The 21,992-nt window shown below is 43.6% G+C and overlaps 1 protein-coding gene across 6 annotated transcripts in view; it reads right to left on the bottom strand.

The window, feature by feature from the left end:
* The window catches only part of POC1A (POC1 centriolar protein A), a 39,465-nt gene extending 19,539 nt beyond the window's left edge, over positions 1-19,926 (bottom strand). The window contains exons 1-8 of one of the 6 annotated variants that reach the window (XM_084839718.1): positions 19,848-19,926; positions 18,040-18,186; positions 14,958-15,042; positions 13,960-14,131; positions 12,342-12,521; positions 11,442-11,549; positions 6,527-6,642; positions 3,363-3,496 (exon numbers count right to left, since the gene is read on the bottom strand). In XM_084839718.1, the coding sequence (XP_084695844.1) occupies positions 3,363-3,496; positions 6,527-6,642; positions 11,442-11,549; positions 12,342-12,521; positions 13,960-14,120 (699 nt within the window). In that variant the 5' untranslated portion in view covers positions 14,121-14,131; positions 14,958-15,042; positions 18,040-18,186; positions 19,848-19,926. The other 5 variants (XM_084839717.1, XM_084839716.1, XM_084839719.1 and 2 more) reach the window with 5 other exon arrangements.
* Positions 19,927-21,992: the final 2,066 nt, after the last annotated feature.

The following is a 21,992-nucleotide window of genomic DNA, read 5'->3' as shown; positions in this document are numbered from 1 at the left end:
ATGGGCCTTCTCTGTGGTGGCAGTCTCCTTGTGGAATGGTCTTCCCCTTGAACTCAGAGAGGCGCCAGCATTGCTGATCTTTTGGTGCCTCTTGAAAACTTATTTTGGTACCCAGGTCTTTGCTGATGTTTAATTCCAGTTACTGGTATCTGATTTTAACTTGCCCTGGATCATGACTGTATTTTATTATTTTAGGGCGCAATCCTATGCAAGTTTAGACAGAAAAAAGTCCTACAACTCCCAGCATGCCCTAGCCAGCATGGCTGGTTGGGGCATGCTGAGAGCTGTAGGACATTTTTCTGTCTAAACTTGCATAGGATTGTACCCCTAATGTTGTATGTTTTAGATCATTTTCTGGTTGGGGGGGGGGTTGTACATCAAAAGGTGGTATAGAAATTCTTAAATAAAATTTAAAATCTTTTAAATAAAAATATCACACTGGGGGGGATAGAGTTTCAGGTCAATCTCCCATGTCCTCTTGGTGATGTCTCCTCTCCCCGCCCCCCGCAATGATTATATTCTATATTTTATTGTTTTTTGGTTTTATTTAGTAAACCACCTTGAGGAGGCTTTGCCTCAAAAGGCAGTATTGAAAATATTTTTCAAAAGATAAATAAAATTGTACTCAAGTCATCCCAACTGGACCTTATTCATCCTAGTTCATCCTTTGGAATAGGCTCTCATTTTGCTGTTACATTCTTGTATGGCCCTATTCAACAGTATCGATCATGATTACAGCTATGCCTTTATTACGGGGAGAGCGATCCCATGGTCCCTCGGAAAGCATCCCAGATACCATAGGATATTTCAGAGTCCCCCTCCCAAGGCCATAGATGGTCCTATGACTTTGGGATAGGGACTCTTGGGATTCAATCCCTCCCCCCACCCACTCACAGCAGCTGCAGAAAGAACCATACAGCCTGCTTTCCGAGGTAGCACCTCATGACTTTGGGGAGGAAGGGGATGTTCTGGTGGGAAGGGAAGAGAGAAGCTGGGATCTGCAGAACCCTATGGCCTCCCAAGCCCTGGCAGCCGACTCCTCTAGATGGGCTCTGGATATGTATGTACATTTGCACTGGTTTTAGTGACCTCCCAAAAATGATTTGGTTCTGGAACATTCCTGTTCTATACAAGTGAAATGTCAGCAATGGATCTATGTGTTCATTCCAAGTCTTGTTTGTATTTCAAGGGGAAAGTATTCCATAAACAGAGACACTCAAGAAGCAATCACAGCAGACCAAATTTTGCAGCTGCATGTGTGAGCAGAGCGTTAACTTCTTTTCCTTAACAATCCTGCTGGCATGAAGAGTAAGCACCATTATAACTGAAGACAGCAATGTAAACTTGGCAGCCTTCCATATGTAAACTAGAGCTAATCAGCTGGTAATGAATTCCTGGTACATCAATAGTTATGTCAAAGCGTATCTAAAGAATCCAAGGCTTTTCTCATGAGTAATTGTCCCAGAGCACCAGTCAGATGTCAGAATAAGAACCAAATCTGAGCCGGGCAGTGTCTTCAGCACGAATATGTAAATTATTAAAAAATTAACAAGCTGTTCATCTGGGTGACTAATATTCCCCACAGACTTGACACTTGATTTAGAAATCCTTGCATCGTTAACACTGTTTTTATCCGTAGTCACTAACAACACTTGTTGTTAGCTTAAAGAAAGCAAGTGAAATGATGGTTTTATTTAAGAGTGTTTTCACTTAAGTGAAATCCTACTGGATCAGAGTTTTACCCACACCCCACGAAAAAGCAAAGTGTGTGTGTTGGGGGGGGTGTCCACCTTCCTGTTTGCTCTGTGCCTTCTTTCTGTGTCACTCCCTATTGCTCTGCATCCCCTGCACCAGTTACTACATCCTGCCCTGCCCCTGGTCACTCCATTATCCTCCTCCCCTGTGCTGCCTTGATTTTTTCCTCCACAGCCACCCCCAGTGTCACTCCACTCTCCCCAAGTTTATTAGGCAGCACTAACAAACCCTCTATTTTGTTTGTTTACATTTTTACCAGGCAATGCTGCAAAGTAAAGCACCCACACCCTGCCATCTTCATTTCTCAAGGATGCCTCTAGGTCCACATGGGACCCAGAGGGCACATGGTGACCAGGGAGAAGTCTCGCTCAATCATGGCACCCTTATTTGAATTCCCCTCCCCTGAGAAGCTTGCCTTGTGGCAACCTTGATGTCTTTTTGGTGCTCAGTAATCACCTATTACTTGCCCAGGCATCCCAACATGCCTATAGCTCATCTTAGTTGTGTTCCAATGGGGCCATTTGCACAACACGACAGCCCACTATGGATTAAATAATGTGAAGCTGAGGCGTGCGCAGCTGCCATGAAACCCCTACTCAGGGCCTGTCGTTTGTGCAAACCCAGCAAGCATGGGTTATGGGAAGGTTTCAAACAACCCTTGCACAACCCATAGTCTGTTTTAACCCTTGCATAATCCACAAATGCCGGGTTCACACATCATGACAACCCCTGAGCGGGGCTTGGATATGCAACCTGGCACCCACATGCACTGTGGCTCGTCCAAATCTGGTCTCTATCTCTTAATGGATTTTTTGACTCTATTGATTTTATGGCTTTTAATTTTTATTCTGTATACCATCCTGGGAGACCTGTCCTGAAGGAAAGTTTATAAACCGACTAAATAAAAACAAATCTGTTTGTGCAATCCTACCAAGGGGCTGGGGGAGATCCAAAGGTAGAGGAACCACCTTATCCAAAGCCCTGCTGGGCTCACACCAGCAGACCAGAAGGGAGGGAGAAGTGGTGCTTTTCTTTTCAGCCCCTACTGGTTCCCACCACCATACTCCTTTATGATTTCCCTCCCAGTGGTTGCAATGGGAGCACCAGCTCCAGGGATGGCCTATCTTTCCCCCAATTCCAGAGGCATTTCAAGAGTATGGGAAGGCTTCCGTTGACCAAAGCCTTCCCCTGATCCTCCCCTGATATATAGGATCATTTATTGAAACTGGAGCTCCACCACCAGAGAAGCAAGGGAGGGAGATTTTCTGCAGGAACTGGGAGGGGATTTACACAGTTGGATCCCCTGCTCTAAGATCAGAGCGCGCTCTCTCTGACCTCAGAGGGGGAGATCCAAGACATCCTCCCAGGGGCCATAGGATTGCAACCTTATTTCATGTGCAACCTTTTTCTCACATAGAGGATCTTCACATATGTTTAAAAAACAAGTGTATGTCAAGTTTGAAAATGATGTGTTTCTTTTGGGCCATTACAGATGTGTAAATGAATGAATAGCTGTAGAGTACACAGATTGTGTTATAAACTGTGTGCATAGAGGTTTACAAGGGCTACACAAACCAACCATTTGTTTCTAAAGCAACTCTCCTCACCTGGTGGCCATGAAGTGTATAGAGCAGCCTTCCCTCTAGTAAATCTAGTATTTTTAGAGTTGAATCATTGGAAGCAGTAATGAGGTAGTTTCCAGAAGAGTGAAAGGACAGGCAGTTCACTGAAGCACTGTGTACTAAAAAAAATCAAAAAAGGGCACACATTACTAACATGGATTTACCTAAAAAGATACCAAATGAAATAAAAAGATGTCTAAGGCACAAAACCATTTAAACAGAGAATGGTTGAAAGACAATCGTTCTGCTCATGACTGTCACAAGATACCAAACGTTTTCTAAGCACCCTCAGGAAACAGACTGATGTTCTACAAAAACTGGCACAAAAATAAACGGTGAAAGCTGCACCAATTAATGGAAATCTGTCTCAGAGGTTCCCAATCATTGCAATTTAAAAACAAAAAAACACCACCAACAAACAATTAATTAAGCTCTAATTAATTACTTTGGCTGACATACAGAAATTCAAGAGGCATACAGCATACCCCTTTAGTTTTTAACAAAAATACAAGCAGTAAAAAGTAGAGCCAGTTTTAGCAATAAAACTAGCCTGGAGCCCTTCTGCTCAACAGGCTGTATTTATGTTCTTCTGCACTTCCCTCCTCCTCCTCCTCGTCCTCCTCCCTTTTCATGGTTGTGTTCTCTTCCTTGACTGTTGTGCCTATCTCAGTGCTGTGTGGTTAGCTGCACTGATGTCAAAGGCAGCCCAGGAAGCCTTGAGCCAGGCAGCTGAGCGGTAAGAGGAAGTTTATTATTATTATTATTATTAAATTTATTAATCGCCCATCTGGCTGGTCACCCAGCCACTCTGGGCGATGTACAACATACAATAAAACAGTTTAAAACAATAAAATTCTACAATAAAAACGTTTTCTAAAATACCCTAACCCACCCCAAATGCCTGCCTGAACAACCACGTTTTTAATGCACGACGGAAGCTCATTAAAGAGGGGGCATGACGGAGTTCCCTAGGGAGGGAGTTCCACAGAGTGGGGGCCACTACAGAAAAGGCCCTCTCCCTCGTCCCCACCAGTCTAGCTGTCCTGGCTGATGGGACAGAGAGAAGGCCATCCGAGGCTGATCTTGTTAAGTGGCCTGTCTGGTGCTGCTGGAGGCGCTCCTTAAGATAGGTTGGGCCAGAACCATATAGGGTTTTAAAGGTCAAAACCAACACCTTGAATTTGGCCCGGAAAACAACTGGTAACCAGTGCAACTCCTTCAGCACTGGAGTGATGTGATCTCGCCGGCGGCTGCCTTTAATCAGGCGAGCCGCTGCATTCTGTACCAGCTGCAGCTTCCAAACTGTCTTCAAGGGTAAAACCCACGTAGAGCACATTACAGTAGTCTAAACAAGAGGAGACCAGGGCATGTACTACCGATGGGAGCAGATGGTCGGGAAGGAAGGGGCGCAGCCGCCGTATCAGAAGGAGTTGATACAGCGCTGTCCGGCTCACAGCTGACACCTGAGCCTCCATGGACAGCTGGGAGTCTAAAATGACCCCCAGGCTGCGGACCTGGTCTTTCAAGGGTAGCCATACCCCATTCAACACCAGGTCAACATCCCCCAACCTCCTCTTGTCTCCCACCAAAAGTACCTCGGTCTTGTCAGGGTTCAGCTTCAGCTTATTCCTCCCCATCCAGCCACTCACCGTCTCCAGACATTTGGACGGGGATTCTACAGCCAACCTTGGTGAAGGTTTGAATGAGAGGTAGAGCTGCGTGTCATCCGCATATTGATGACACTGCACCCCAAACCTCCTGATGATAGCCCCCAGTGGCTTCACATAGATGTTAAATAGCATCGGGGAGAGGATGGAACCCTGTGGCACCCCACAAGTAAGTGGCCACCGGTCCGAAACCTCCTCTCCCAGAACTACCCTCTGGTACCTGCCGGAGAGGAAGGACCGGAACCACCGCAATATGGTGTCTCCAATGCCCAACCCCTCCAGGCGATCCAGGAGGATACCATGGTCAACGGTATCAAAAGCCGCTGAGAGGTCGAGGAGAACAAGGAAGGAGCATTCACCCCTATCCAGAGCCCTCCTCATATCATCTACCAAGGCGACCAAGGCCGTTTCTGTCCCATGCCCAAGCCTGAAGCCCGACTGAAATGGGTCTAGATAATCAGTTTCTTCCAAGTGTGCCTTCAACTGCACCACCACCACCCGCTCAATCACCTTGTCCAAAAATGGCAGATTTGAGACTGGGCGAAAGTTGTTCAAAACTTGAGGATCCAAGGAGGGCTTCTTTAAGAGCGGTCTTATCACTGCCTCCTTGAGGGCTGATGGCATCACTCCCTCCTCAAGGGAGGCGTTCACCACCGCCCTGATCCCCTCACCCAGTCTCTCTCTGCAGCCCATAATGAGCCAAGATGGGCAAGGATCAAGTAAGCAGGTGGTCGGCCGTACAGATGAAAGCACCTTGTCCACTTCATCAGGAGGAAGAAGCTGGAACCGATCCCACAAAACCGGTTTGCCACAGGCCGCCTCTTAGAAGTGCAAAATTTATGAGCAACACTGATAACACTAAACTGCAAAAATATAGCCTAGATACCACAGGCTTTTAAATGACATTTTGCTGATGCAGAATGGTAGAGCAATTCTGCAGCCTTTATGATGGAAACCAATAAAACAAATAATACTGGCTGATTATGGTATGCAATATGTTTTTAGATTGAAAGCAACCTAAAGCAGCATCAGTATATATATATATTTTAATAGAATGCGAAGCCTCAAATCCAACTCATTTATATGAATTCCCTACACGTGTAGTGATCTTTTATTGTGAATTTGATGTTTCGTAGTCTGGTGAAGTGTATTAGACAAAGAAAACACCGTATTTAAATAGAAACTAGCACTCTCTCTGCAAAATGATGTAACCATGAAAGAGGCCTCCTAGAAATCGTCTTCTTCGTGTTTGTACTTATTTTTTTTTAAATAACGTCCTATTATATAAAAAATGGAAATGTCTTGCATTTAAAGCCAATGGTTCTGAACCAAAGTTCTGCATGCAAGTGGGTGAAGTCCCTCCTGATATATCTAACTTGTGAGGGGAAGCAGATTATTCACTATTAAGTATTCACTTCTGCTTGAGAATCCAGCCCTACGCTTAACAAAGGACGAATCTGACAGGGTGCTGCTTGTCATTACCTTGATAATGTTGCAGAAGCCTATTCATCCTAACATCCCATACTTTCACTGTGTTGTCTGTGCCAGCCGAAGCGATACATGTACCACTTGGGTGAAAGTCCACATGAGGTACAAACCTGCAAAGATTAAAAAGCAAAATTAAACCTCTTCTGATTAGGAGCAAGAGAAATCTATTGATCCAAGCAACAAGTGAAAAATACTAGTTATTCAATGAGCATCCGAGCATTATGTTACTTCCTATTATCTCATATTTAATGCTTTCTTAAAAAGATGATATTAAAGCTTTCTGTGGGCCAGTTCTTACTTATGACCAGTATGGTAAAGGCACCATGTGAGGACTTTATCCAGCCCATCAGGGGCATGGGCCCCAGATCTTTTTTGAGCTGTGCCCCGGATCTTTTGAGCTGTCCCAATTGCCATTTTTTTACATTTTCCCATTGACTTGCATTGGAAAACGGAAATGGCCATAGCTTTGGGGGGGAGTAAAATAAATACATGCAATTTGGAGGGTTGGTAGCCCCCATGGAGCTGAGTGAACATGCCAAATTTCAGGCAGTTAGGTCCAGTGGGTTTTGTGCTAATCACAGGTACAATTTGCTACTTTCAAGAAAATGTGTCAAAGCAAAGAGCTATTTTTTGTGTGTGTGCTTCCACATATGTGCATGGAATTTGGGGACCTGGCAGCCCTTATAGAGCTGAGTAAGCCTGCCAAAGTTCAGACTGTTAGGTCCAGTGGCTTTTGTGCTAGCCACAGGTAAAATTTGCTTTTTCCAAGAAAATCTGTCAAAGTAAAGAGCTATAATTTTTTTTTGTGCTACCACATAAATTCATGGAATTTGGAGACCTGGCAGGCCCTATGGAGCTGACTGAACCTACCAAATTTCAGTTAGGTCCAGTGGCTTTTGCGCTAGCCATGCGTAAAGTTTCCTTTTCTCAAAGTCTAAAACAAAAAGTAAAAACTGTGAAGCCACCCAGGGGATTAGAGATCCTAATCAGAAGGTGTTTAACGTGACCATTAGGAGGTCACTATCCCTAATCTCAGGTGTAGGAATTTTTTTCGAAGCGCAAAAACTCCTCTCTCCCCCTACTTTTCTGCTCTTATATTCCCACTGTTGGAAGCTTGCCTGCAATGAAATTTTGAAGAGGGAGAAAGGAGGGAAGAAAGAGCTCCATGTGAAATACTGATATTTCACATCGCATCTGATTTTACTGCCCCAAAATGGAACCTTTGGCTTCTGCAGAAGTTTAGTAGCTTCAATACAGCAAAGGATCCAATCAGCCTCCACAAACTTCTTTCTCCCCCTCCACTTTAATTTCTCCGAAATAGCTGTAGGATTCAAATAATCCCAGAGGGAGGGTTAGGACTATGTGGTGTCATGATTGAGAAACTGCTGGGGCTTTTAAATAGGTTCTACAGTTGTAAAAAAGCTAGAAAAAGCCCTCAGCCACCTCACCTCATAAAGTTCATTTAAGTACATGCAATCCTTACAAACCCTCCACAGCCTCCTAAATTCCTCTGAAGTACTACCTCTCTGAAAGGAGCCGCTTGGTTTAGGGAATTCTCTCTACCCCCCACCCCTGCGCACATTTCCAATCACCATTCTTCTCTTCTTCTTCCCTCCCCTGTACTGTTTTTTCTTTCTCTTCTTTATTCCACCCAGAGCATATCTTGGGGAATTCTTAATGAGAATTCTCTTTGGCGGGCAACAGAAGTTCTGAACTGTATCTGACTTTATACAAACAGAGAAGAGGGTTGGGTTTTCTCCTTCTCCTCACTCATGTCTTTGAGAAGAGTGGGTTCACATGGTCGCAGAGAAACAAATCTGGGGCTGTTTTGTTTGTCAGCTGCCATTACCCAATAGGAAGGGCTGTAGCTCGGTGGCAGAGCACATGCTTGGCATGCAGGTCCCAGGTTCAATCCCCAGCATCTCCAGGTAGGGCTACGAAAGAATCCTGCCTGAAACTTTGGAGAGCTGCTGCTGCCAGTCAGTGTCAACAATTCTGAACTAGATGGACCCAGGGTCTGACTCCGTATAAGGCAGCTTCCTATGTCCCTATGAACAGAAAGCTTTAATTTAAAACATAGGAGTTTTTGGTTTGTTTTTTAAGTGAAAGGGAGATAAATACTGCTAATTTATGCAATCCTATGTATGCCTACTCAGAAGTCCCATTATGTTTAATGAGGGTTACCCTCAGGAAAGTGTGCATAGGATTCCAGCACAAGTTACTTTTGCAGGGACATTTGCACCTTGATGTTCTGCATGTTTACATCAGAGTAAGTCCTGAGTTGTGAGCATGGTACTGCAAGCTTAATACAGTGCCTACTCAAGTCCATCTAATGAATTGGCTACCCTTTCTGCTCAGTCTTATGCATGTTTTGTCATTTGTGGGTTTGGGTTTTTTTTGCATGAACTCTAGCTTCAGTGGTGAGGGAAAGGCACTTAGTACATGCTCAGACTTTCTCCATAACTTAGCCCTAGTTTTGAAAACAGACTCATTGGCTGAATCCTGGTGAAGTCTTGGTAAAAATGAAGTTATGGGGAGGAAGATATAATGACAGCTTGCGCATAACAAGGAGGAGGTAGAGAGGAGTTGCACAAAACAAGACATCTGTTTTAATGAAGAGTTGCTGGAGGATGGTAGGATGAGGAGGAATGGTTGCATGGAGGGGAATAGAATTGGTAGGGGGAGAATGTAAGTGCTCAGTGGTGAAAGAAAAGCATTCTGCACCTGCTCAGAGGCACTCTCTATTTAAGAACATAAGAAGAACCGTGCTGCATCAGACCAAGGTCCATCTATCGCAGTATTCTGTTCACACAGTGGCCAACCAGATGCCCACAGGAAACCCACAAGCAGGACATCAGTGCAATCGCACCTTCCCACCCATGTTCCCCTGCTGCTAACATTGGTGAAATGTAAAGAAATTGTAGTAATTCTAAATTTGCATGCATGTATATCCTTCAGGAACTTCGCAGGTTTCTTGCCTGGGGGACACCTCTAATGACCTGTGCATTTTCATATAAATTTACCCAAAAACTGTTGGGGAAGGGGTGAAAGGAAGGGAAGGCAAATCACTCCCTCCCCCAAATTGGAGAACTCCCCTTCCACATGAACTGCTGCACCTATACTTCTGAAACGTTGCTGGTTTCTTACTTAGGGACACCTCCAAGCTCTCTCTAACTTTCAGAACAATGGTCCATAAGAACATAGGGAGATTAGTATGTCCTCTTTTGGAGACCTCAAAATGTCAAGGGCACCCTTGCACAAAAACCCTTGAGGCTATCATTCTGAAATTTGGCAGACATGATCTCTGATGGGGCAATGAATCCTGAAATTTTTATCCACTTCTTCCAAGTAATAAAAATGTTATTGGCAGCTCCCTTTAAAGAAAATCAAATACAAACCCTGCACCTATTTTTTTTTCTGATATTGGGCAGGTGCAATCTCCTTCTAGGGGGCTACTATGCCTGAAATTATCATCCGGTTCTGACCAAGAGAAAAAACATAGTAGTCAACAGGAAGCATAAAGACTCATTTTTCCAAACATTGAGTCAGGTTTGGTGCTGAGCTGAAGTGGTCAGACTACAAATTGGCCCGAGCAGAAGCGGGATGTTTTCTAAAACGCTGAATCGGGGTCTCAGTTGAAGTGGGGTGGGGGGTTAGTGCAGACTTCTTATGTATGTATGTATTATGTACTCTATACACACACCACACACCCACACACTTTAGACATGCGCGTAGACTCAGATAGATAGATAGATAGATCGATAGATAGATAGATAGACAGACAGACAGACAGACATTTTTATGTCATTTTTGTCATTTTACGTCATTTTTATAAATTTTTGTTATGGGCCTGAGCCCTGGATCTTTTAAGAACCTAGCAATGCCCCTGCAGCCCATGATGCTAGCTTTCTTACTTCAGCGTAAGAAGTAAGGAAATCCACAGATGGCAGAACCACAAACTCTTTGCCTCAGTTTATGGGTTAAATAAATGGCACTAATACTGCTCAGCCCAGGGTGGCATTGCCCTCTCTGCAGTATCATGACACAATTCCCATCACATGAGGGCACACTCAAACCGAACAGTGATCATGTGAAACCAACATGGTAAAAAATAATAATCCTGTGGCTATTTTACTTACATACACTAGATGTGCGAGTCAGGCTTCAAACTTGCACAATAATTACATACAAAGCTATCATACAGCAGTAGAATAAGTTGGACGCAAATGCAACGCAAGGTTCTATTTCAACGTGTTACCTATTCTATCCCACAGGCTTGGAAGAGCTTATCGCAGCATGAAAAGTTACATAAAGCTTAGAATGTCACAAAAGTGCAAAGACCTTTATGTAATGAGATTATCTGAATAGGAGGAAAACTATTTAAAGTTCCTGTATGTCAGAATATCATGGTTCTAAGCAGGGCCCCACAAATTGTAGCTTGTCTGGGAGCCAATTATCCTACCCTTCCATATGCACTTCCCAGGATGCTCTCGCTGTCCCTGCTCCCTTCCCTCCTGACCTCACTGTTTCTCATACACACCTATCAAGCTACCCTTGCCATCCTTATCCACCTGACAAAATGCACATGGGGTAGTTTGGTGGGGATGGACTGAAGCACATTTTCATCAGACCAGAGTGGAGGGAACAGCTCCCCAATCTCATTGCCTATAGAAATGGCTGGAACATTTATGGTCACCTCTGGTGAGCATGCCTGTGGGCCTCTGCTCTAATTATTAGCACACTTACATGGAACCACTTCCAAAAAGGCTTTTAGGCTAGAGGATAAATGATACCAAATGCTATGTTTGACTCTTCAAAAAAATAAAAATTAAAAATAGGAACAGTCTTCATGTACTTTTCAAAAATGGGAAAACACCCTGGAGACCCACAGAACTGTACTGATACTTGCCCACCATGCTCACAGAAAGAATGTATACATTCTCTGCTTGCTTTATCCCAAAGTTTGACAGTTTTGTCATCGCTAGATGATACAATCAATCTTCCATCAGGAGAAAATCTAGAATAAAGAAATCTGTTAAAGCAAAGGCATAAGCAAGAGGCAACAGAAGTGAGTAAATTATTTTAGAAGTATGTAGTTGCACTGAACTAATAGGCTTATAAAAATCAAATTTTAGCATTTCCCCCTTTCACAACCTACTTCAACATTTTCTCATTAACTCTAAATATAGTCAGGATTGTGCTCAAAGGAACTGTTTTAATCTATATCTTCCCATTCTATTCTCCATACTGGCCTATGCGACAACACGGTATTTTCCTTTTCAACAAGACAGGAGTTTGTTGGAAACATAACTGGAGCTCTGAAATGTGGCTAATTCTTAAAATAGATGGGTGCCCATATTAAAAGATGAATGAATTTGTACATAAATTCAGCAAAAATTTCAGGTCTTCGATGGTCTGAAAACTTCAGTTGCACACAAAAGCCCGATTCAGGCATTTTTCTCTCCACATCAGTAACATTACTTTGAGAGACAGTGAACACTACCCCGCTTCACAGTTGCATCCTCCAATAACCCAAGCCTCACACTGTGCATGCATTGGAGGAAGATCTAAAATGGAGGGAAGCCCTCGTGGACAACCTGCAGATGTTCGGCATGTTTCCCCGCATCAGATCTTCCTCCAATGCATGCGCAGCGCATGGACAGATCTGGGGCAGCCCCACCATCTCTAAATGCAATGTTATTCTCATGGAGAGAAAAACCCCTGGCAAGGGCTTTTGTCATATGACAAACTGTTTTGACACCACCCACCTCACCACAACGGTATCACACAGAGAAATAGTTTTACTTACTTAGCACAGCGAACCCAGTTTATGTGCTGACTTAGTGAGAATAAGAACTTTTGTCTGTGGACAGCCCATACTTTAACTGTTTTGTCATCAGAGGCTGTTACCAACGACTGTCCGTCACTAGAAAAGTGAACACTTCTGACCGTTGCTGTATGAGCCTTGAACGCAGTCGATTCTCCCTTGCTAAGTTTAGGGGGAAAAGCACAATAGAAGACTAAAACATTGTATTCCAAACAGTTTGAAGCTTACACATATTTGCTACCAGTTTCTAATATATACATTTACGTTAAGAGGAAATTGTTGATCTTAACCGTACATAGCACACTAAACACAGCACAAGAAGAAACTGTTCTACTTAAGTTTAGTTACTGGAACAGCTCCTAACGTCAGACAACTTGCGTTTGTACCCTTTATGCAAAATAATAATAAAAAAGGAATGTTTGAAGTAGTCAAGTCAAAACAGCGTCCTATTAAACCATTTATTCCAGTGATGCAGTAAGAAAAAGAACACGTCAGAACTTCACATCAGATGTCTTACTACAAAAAGGGAAAGGGTATATAAAGACAAGAGGGGCAAATTGAGAGCCAGAAAAGCTTTACAACTATCCAAGGAGAAATTCACATTTTATCACACACGTATTTCACTTTGCCTTAGTATTTTCTAGCACAAGTAATGTACTATAAATATTTTGTGTGTTCTTGTATATAACTCAACAGCTTACATGAAACTAAAAATTGTCAAACTAGGAATCATTTCCAAAAACAAGCACTTGGGTGCCTGTGGCAATTACCCATGTAAAAGTTTCACCAACTGACATGTATTTTCCTCTCAAACAGCGTACTGCTACTTCTTAAAAGCTCATATGACGAGTCCTTGCCAGAAAGTTACATACAAGAAACAAGCAGAGGGAAAACTAAACGTTTAGCACTTTACTGAAAAATTGAACACCACAGAACATTCATGCTGTCATTGTTCTCACCAGGAAAACGTATCCTATGAGATCATCCCAAGATACAACATGGGCTAAATGGGATAAATCAATAGCTTCTTCCTGTTTAGGAAAGCAAGAAATATGGTAGCACTTTTCCTCTGCTACCACTAGCCAGTATTGTTCTGATCTTCACCTCATTTATAATAGGGGCTGTATTCCCAATCAATCCAGCAACATTAGTTCTTCAGGTTGGCTGTGTCCCATGTGAGTTGACACACGCAGGCAAAGTGCTTCTTAAGGCACAATCCTATGCATATTTAGACAGAAAAAGTCCTGCAATTCTCCACCTGCCCCACTAAGCATGGGTGACTGGAGGGATGCTGGGAGCTGTAAGACTTTTTCTGTGTAGGATTGTACCCTTAACCTCATTCTCTCTGGTTTGAAGTGCAACAGAGGCTTTGGCCTCTTCTTATATACTCTAGTTTTGTGCCGGGGTTTTTTTTTTAAAGTATATGTCAGTATTGACTGCAGCCACGGAAAAATAATTTCTGCCTCCAATGTTAATAAATTGCCATCTTTACCCTGATTGAACTTGCTTTAAAAAAATCCCAAACCTTGGAGATTCTGAGAGTGATAAAAATCACATATGCAACTTAGCATAAGATGGCAAGGGACCAGTATATACTTACACACTTGGCACCCACAAGCGAACCGTTTTGTCTCTAGAGCCTGAAGCAATCAGATGGCCAGATGGTGAAAAATGAACACACATTACTGCATCTTTGTGACCCACAAAGCGATAGGCTCTCATCTGAGGTTTCATACTCCAGATCATCAAACATGAATCCATAGAGCCACTTACTAGATTAAATAAAAGAAGAGGCTCATAACCTTTTAAAAATTACACCGGAAACAGATCTCACACACACAGTCAGCAGAAATATCAATCGTAAGCCTCAAATTCTCTTCCCTTTGAAAGAACGTAGTATTCACTAATCAAAGAACTGAAACCAAACACACAAGCTATCCTAGCTCAGCCCCTGGCAATAGCAGAATTACCTAGAAATAAAATATGCTTCTTGGTGTTGCTTCTGAAAAATAGCCAGTAAAGCAAATTGGAAGAATTATAAACATCCAAGTTGTTCCACAACAAAACTACTCTTGCAGTTAGGAAGCATTTCCCAATATTCTGTTTAAAATCCCTTTCCTGCAAACTGAATCTATTATTGTTTTGCCTTTCTTCAGGGATCTGATACACATGTTTTTTTATCACAGCATTTTAGATTCTTAAAAACCAGTCTTTTCCCTTCATGTAAGACAGATATGTCTGGTTCTATTAGCCCTTTCTCTTATGTTTCTTCTGCTCTACTCTAAATTCTCTGTGGTTTGTTGCTATCTTTCTTAATATGCATTAGCTAAAACTAAGGGGAGTACTCCAGCTAAGAGCCCAATCCCAAACCACATACTCTGTAGGCCATAAATTGGCCAAACATGATTTGAATTCTAGTTAAAGGCAGATGCAACACTCTTTTATATAGTTGTGTATATTTATTTGTTAAGAATGCACAGTTTACATTTTGAAATTAAAACCTTAACAGTGTATTTGAATGATCTGGAGATGACTTACTGGGAGTTTTGTTACATGAAAGAGTAAACTGAAGAAAATGATGTTGAGTTGGTAACTTACCTAGCTGTTTCTTATTTAGACTGAAATCCACACTAGTTACTGCATCTCGGTGGCCTTTGAAATGCCTCTCCAATGTTGGATCTTCCTATAGAAGAAAAAAAAAATCATATTGGACTAAATTTCCAAGTGGGTAAAGGCAACATTTCTGAAGCAAAAAGCATACTTTGTTTTTAAACGATGCACACATGTCATAACAGACATCATTTTTATTGTGATTTGTTATTGTTTCATTTTGTAAGCCACTCCAAGAGTTTCAGCTGAAGAGAGGCTAATACTGATTTGCCTTTAAGCGGTTACCTGGTCAATACAGGCAATGAGGGATTCCATGTAGGCAAGAGTGTGGGCTAGCAGGGAAGGGACAGATCACGCTGCCCCTCACCCACTAGCCCATTACATTTTTGTGCTAGCCCTGTAGGAAGGCGAGCCTCTTTCTCTGCAGCTAGCAAAGAAACCAAGCACACTAGTGAACAAGGGATGGAGAGATCCAGTTCTCCTCTGCCAGCCTCTTTGGTAAAGCCATTTTTTTCCCACTAGACTGCTAAGAGGCTAGTAGCCTTGAAGCAGGCTAGTAACTTGTTTGGCCTTATAGATAAGTTTGGGGCTAATAAGCATTTTAAATTAAAATCAGTAAGTCATCTTAGGAGAGGCATTCCTCCTGTATGTGAGAAAAAGGAGAATGCCTCTTTTAACACGGTAGTGGCCAGCTGCAGGGTGTCCTTTTTATAAGCACATGGATTAACAATAACTTTTAAAAATAATCTCCTACCTGACTAATTAAGGACATCTTTTTAGCTGATTAAAAGGTTTTTTAATTGATGAATTTAACAGATTAAGGGTGCAGTCCTATGCTGATGCCCACAAGCCTCCAAACCCAAAGGATTCTGTGCAGAGCAGGAGGAACGGTGGAGGCAAGCTTCACCTTCCTGCTCCTCCCACTCTTCATTTTGGCTAGATGGGCTTTTTCACCTGTCTAGCTGGGGCTCCGCAGAGAGGGAGGGAAGGAGGCTAGGGGAGACCTGGGGAGACCTGGGGATATGTTGTATCTAGCTTCATCAGTCCCCTCCCCACCCACCAGCACACCCCCTTTATCCCCTCTCCAAGGTCGCCAAGTTCTCTCCACATGGTTCTCTCCACAGCAGCTGCAAGGTGGAGGCAGCCCAGATTCCTGAAGTCAGTGTTGTCCCCAACCTCAGATCCAAGAATCCAAAGTATCCTATGCCCCCACCCCGCCCCGACTCTGTTTAGGGGCCATACGATTGCTCCCTAAGAATTGCAACTTCAGAGTTAAATCCAGACTTAGTCACGCTTAGAGTAAACCCACTGAAATCAACAGGACAAGTTAGTCATGCCTACCTTAAGTCCCATTGATTTCAATAGGTCTACTCAAAGCAGGACTAAGTCTGGATCCAAGGCAGCGTCATTAAGCACTTAAGCAGCCTTCCCCGACCTGGTGCCCTCCAGATGTTTTGGACTTCAACTGCCATCAGCCCCAGCTAGCATGGCCAATGGTCAGGAATGCTGGGAGTTGCTGTCCAAAACATCTGGAGGACACCAAGTTAGGGAAGGCTGGGCTATAGGCACCCTTACACAATAAAATACATCTATCACAGATCAGCTGGGAAATTTAACAAAACATTCAAAGTCAAGATGAGTAAGGCAGAATTCATGCTGAACTTGTGTTATTTCACCAAAAAAGTATAGCCATGTCCTTAAACTTGAAGATTCAAATACCATACAGTACACTCACTGGAAGAAATGCAGAAGCAAAGGCAAATATCAAGTACACACACACACACACACACACAGTGCAGTCATCCCCACCCCACCCCACCCCACCCCGGGGAAAACTATACCTTTGCTGAGCTTTGAAGTATGCCTGGCTTTGGTGAAGATCAACCAATTACTTCAGAATCCAGTTCAGTATGCACAATTCCATCTTAAATTACAGAATTCTGCCCATACCTTATACCAGGGCTGGACAACTTGCAGCCCCCCAGATGTTTTGGCCTACAACTCCTATCAGCCAGCATAGCCAATGGTGAGGTGAGGGATCATGGGGGTTGAAGGCCAAAACATCTGGTGGGCCACAATTTGCCCACCCCTGCTTTATACTTTAAATCAGATATTCAACATTCTACAATAATGTAATTCTTTAGGAAGGAACAATGCAGGCCTAAGCATATGCTGCAATTCTGAGGGTGTGCAGAATTTGATTTGAGGGGAGCATTTCGCTTCCTAAGAATCTCAGCATTCATTTTAAATAGCAAGTTGCTAGCCCTTACAGATGCAAAGATAAACTTTACAGCAAGTGGTCAATCCCTGCTAAAATCTCAAAAGCTAGAGGTTTGACTGCATACAATTTCCAGTAGTTGCTTCAGTGCTTTCCATAGCTTCTTGCCCCTCACCATGACTAGCAAATCCAGGATAATTATGCAAAATAAGAAAAATTATGCCATTTGTTTAACTTGAATATGTTATGCAGGTCACACGGTCTAGCTTTTCCTTGGCATGGAATTTGGATCCCTTGTGTAAAATTTTTTATTGTTAGCATACAGTATACACAGCCCTGGGACAGTGTCTATTAATGGAAGAGAACTATCTAAAACCATTTTTAACACATTAAAAGAAATTGATAGCTCTTCTCCACAAATACATAAATATTTCTTTTTTGAAATATGAAATAAAGTAAGTGCCATTTAAAGTTTTAGTCCTTAAGGTGCCCAGGACTCTGTTTTTGCTAGTACAGACTTACATGGCTACACTTTGCTGTTTTTCTGCCTGTGTTTTTTGAACTGATTTTGTAGAACAACTGTGAAAATTATAGTTTATAACATGATCACTGTGCTATACAGGGTACATGTAAATATCATCTTATATTTGTACATTATATTTTCAGCCACAAGTGAACAAAATATTACACCAGCCTCTTTAAATGTCTTGTGAAAAGTAGCAATTACATCACAATCCTAAGCAAATTTCATTTGAAGCTCCACTGAAACCAATGAATCTTTAAGTAACTGCACTGACTGCCTATTCGCTAGGTTTGTTTTAGTACTAGTGTACAAGTGAAGAGGAAACTCACTGGAAAAGACCCTGATGCTGGGAAAGATTGAAGGCAAAAGGAGAAGGGGACGGCAGAGGATGAGATGGCTAGGCAGCATCTCCAATGCAATGAATATGAACTTCAGCACACTCCGGGAGACAGCAGAGGACAGGAAGGCCTGGCGTGCTATGGTCCATGGGGTCACGAAGAGTCGGACATCACTTAATGACTGAACAACAACAACTAGTGTACAAAGCCCTAAACAACTTGGGACCAGGATCCTGAAAGCCTTCTCCCTTACCAACCTGCCTGGTCACTGAGGTCATCGGAGGGCATGCTCCTGGTGGTTCCACATAGACCTATGGCTTGATTGGAGTCCACCTGCAGAAGAGCCTTCAGTGCAGTGGCCCCTTTCCTATAGAACTCCCTGCCTTTGGAGTTCAGGCAGGCGCCAACATTGTGCTGTTTCCAGCACCTCCTGAAAACATCTTTATTTCAGGAAGCCTACCTTGATTGACCTGCCACAGTTTTATCAGACTTCTATTCCTTTTTAAAAATAGTAATTATTTTAATATGGCATTTTATTCTTTTATCCTATTTTGTATCTTTATTTTTCACCAGTCGAGTATCTATCTAGATGTGGAGCAGTATACAAATGTTGTAAATACAGAAATAAGTTAAAGTACTTGAGTTCATAGTATTCAGTACACCATCTCACATCACTATCATGATATAAAAGTTGCAGTGTTCAGAGCACACATCTATGCAGGATGTTCTGAGGAACCACTGTCAGTGCATTCAATCCTTGCAAGCCAGACAGTACCCTGACACATTACATAGATGTGCAAAACAGTACCTTCTTTTATGGGATACTGTTGCCTAAGTTCCTGGTTTTAGATAAGAATATAAGACGAGCCATGCTGGATCAGACCAAGGGTCCATTTACAAGGCAGCATTCTGTTTACACAGGGGCCAACCAGCTGCCTGTGGGAAACCAACAGGTAGGTTTGAAGGTTTTACACTTCAACATCAGCACAGATAGTTTTATAGGTAGATCTGTCCAGAAGGTAGCTTGGTCATCATATACAAAACAGCTGTACTGAAATATCCCAGACAGCTTTGGTTTCAAGGAGGCTACGCTCCCTACCTTACATTCATAGTGTGGGAAGATTCAAACGAGGTCAGGGCTCCTGCACTTCTACAGTTGTGTAGAAGAGGGAATTTCAGCAGGTGTCTGCATCGTCCCCTACCCCCATAGGCTTTAATACGTCCAAATATGGCAGGCAGGAATTCTGCAGGTGAAGCACAAGGATTGAGCAAAGAGGAAATCTTCGCCCTGCATCCCTGTAGCTGTTACTAGCGAAAGAAAAAAAGGGGGCACGCCTATTTCTCGACAGAAGGGCGGCTGCTCTTTTTGGACTAAGCGCTTGAGTCCTCCGTGCCGTGTTAAGATTATTAGGCTGTGGAGCTTTCTTATAACACGCTCGGCAACACCCTTGTTCGCCCCCGCTCACTCCCATTTTAAAAATAGTTTTTCCAATGGGAGAGGCAGAAGAGCGCTTAACCACTAGTATGAAGTGCTTCTTTTTATCCCCCCCGACCCCCTTGGCTGCCTACGATTTTTGTCTGACAGGACGGCTTATGTGGGCCTTTGACTCGATTCGTGGGACCGGATTCTGCGGACAGGGAAGCAAAGGCGCCGGCCCGGCTGCAAGGCCCCCTTTCACACGCTCCTCGGCGGGGCCCGGCGCTCCCGCCCCGCAAACGGCGCACCCCTGCGCCCTCTTCCCGCGCCGCTGCCTGACTGGGCTCTCGCCGAAGGTATCCAGCCCCACCTCTGCCCTTACCAGGCAGGCAAACGCCATGGCGCCGCGAAAGCCGAAGCGGAACCGAGAGCCGTCACGCTTGTTGCCGCCGGAACGATTCGGTTTGCGCGCGTCTCCGCCCGCCTTGGTAACGGCGTCTTGCCCTTAAAGGGGAGGCGGGGACGCGAGGGACGCTGTCCGCCGGCAGGAAAGGAAGCGCGTCGTGAGTAGGCCGCGCTTTCTGAGTGGGTGGGAGTTGAGGGAGCAGCGCCCCGGTTGTAGAGGGCGAGGCCGGGGAAGGAGGGCGTCTTTTGGCTAAGGAAGTTGTGTTAGATGGAAGAGAAGGGGGACATTTCCTAGGAATCGGGTGGGCAACCTGTGACCCTCCAGATGTTGTTGGACTCCAGCTCCCATAAGCCCCAGCCAGGATGGCCAATGGATGGCTCGAAATTGCTCTTGGCAGGGTGGTCACGAATCGCCACAAAAAAGGAAATGCATTGCCAAAACATAGGACACCGATCTGCATAGCTTTTGCAAATGCTCACTTTTAGGTATAGATGCAAATTTAGAAATACATAGTATTTAAATAGATATACAGTACATTTCACCGTAGTGTGGAAGACTGTGACTGGGTGACTTGTGGATGGGCCAGTTCAGCCCTTCAAACAGAGAATGGCCCTCTGTTAAAAAAAAAAAAAAAGGGCGGGGGGACACAAGGCCACTTTGTGGGCATTCATCCTGCTAAGTAAGCAGCTTAAGACTTACTGCTTATTTAGAGGGGGGACAGAGAGATGAGGAAGGTGACAGAATGTGAATGTGTTGTATGAAGGGATCTTACAATGCAATCCTGTACACGTCTACAGTTCCATTTAAATCAATGGGCTTACTCCAAGGAAAGTGGGTATAGGCTAACAGCTTATTTTAAGGGGAAAGCACTTAGTTCCAAATATGTTTGTTTACTCAAGAAGTAATCCCCACTGAGTTAACATGCAACTTCATTGTATGCATTTGACTTGGAAGTCCCAATGATTTCAATGGGATTTACTCACTGTGGTGCTGGAGAAGACTCTTACGAGTCCCCTGGACTGCAAGGAGGTCAAATCAGTCCATCCTCAAGGAAATCAACCCTGAGTGCTCATTGGAAGGACAGATCCTGAAGCTGAAGCTCCAATATTTTGGCCACCTAATGCGAAGGGAAAACTCTTTGGAAAAGACCCTGATGCTGGGAAAGACTGAAGGCAAAAGGAGAAGGGGACGGCAGAGGATGAGATGGCTAGATAGCATCACTGATGCAAAGAATATGGACTTGAGCACGCTCCGGGAGAGAGCGCAGGACAGGAAGGCCTGGCGTGCTATGGTCCATGGGGTCACGAAGAGTCGGACACAACTGAACGACTGAACAGCAACAAAAGTGTGCCTAGAACTATAGCCTGAATGTGTGCATGCTTTCTCAGATGTAAGTCCCATTGAGTGTAATGGGATTTACTCCCAGGTAAGTGTGACTAGAATTGCAGTGTACACTTGCCCATGAGTAAGCATCACTGAATGATGCAGGTTTTGAGTTTTTGTAAGTTAGTCTTAACTGAAGAAATCTTCCCTCTGTATAAATTACGTGGACTGCAAGAACATTGCCTTTGCATGATCAGTCCCCATATTTGAATGTGCAATCATGTCAACAAATGAATCCACAATTTTCCTTACCAAAAAACAAAGGCAATAGTGTTTGGTCATAAGAAAAATTCCAAAATCCATATGGTGTAATACTTTTCTTAGGCCAACTTAAATATTTTTTTTAAATTATGCAAGCTTTTGAGATCTCCATATCTCTTCATCAGGCAACATTTTACAAATAAACAGGTTGGTGGAGGAAATGGAGGGTGGCGGTGGGGAAGCTGACTGGCTGTTGTCAGGATGTCTGCATGGCCAGGGTCTTAAGACGATATGGAGGAGGAGGGGTTACAGACATTGAAATTGGGCTCTGCCAGGTCATGTGATGGTTTCAGTGCCCCTTGGACTACTGGAAAGAAGAAAGTTACAGACAGTTTTAGATCCTCCATTTTAAAAAACATAAAAACCAGGTGTTAACCCAAAACTATCTCCCATCTTCCCCTTCATGGATCACTGCCTTGTTGTGGCGAAGGGGCTTGCGTAACTCAGTGAAGCCATAAGCTATGCCGTGCAGGGCCA

Source organism: Heloderma suspectum, chromosome 2 (assembly GCF_057233095.1).
Source record: "Heloderma suspectum isolate Gila_16-S chromosome 2, 16-S_ref, whole genome shotgun sequence".
Lineage (NCBI taxonomy): Eukaryota > Metazoa > Chordata > Lepidosauria > Squamata > Helodermatidae > Heloderma > Heloderma suspectum.
Note: the sequence above shows the minus strand (reverse complement) of the source record. Positions and strands in the feature narration are given on the sequence as shown.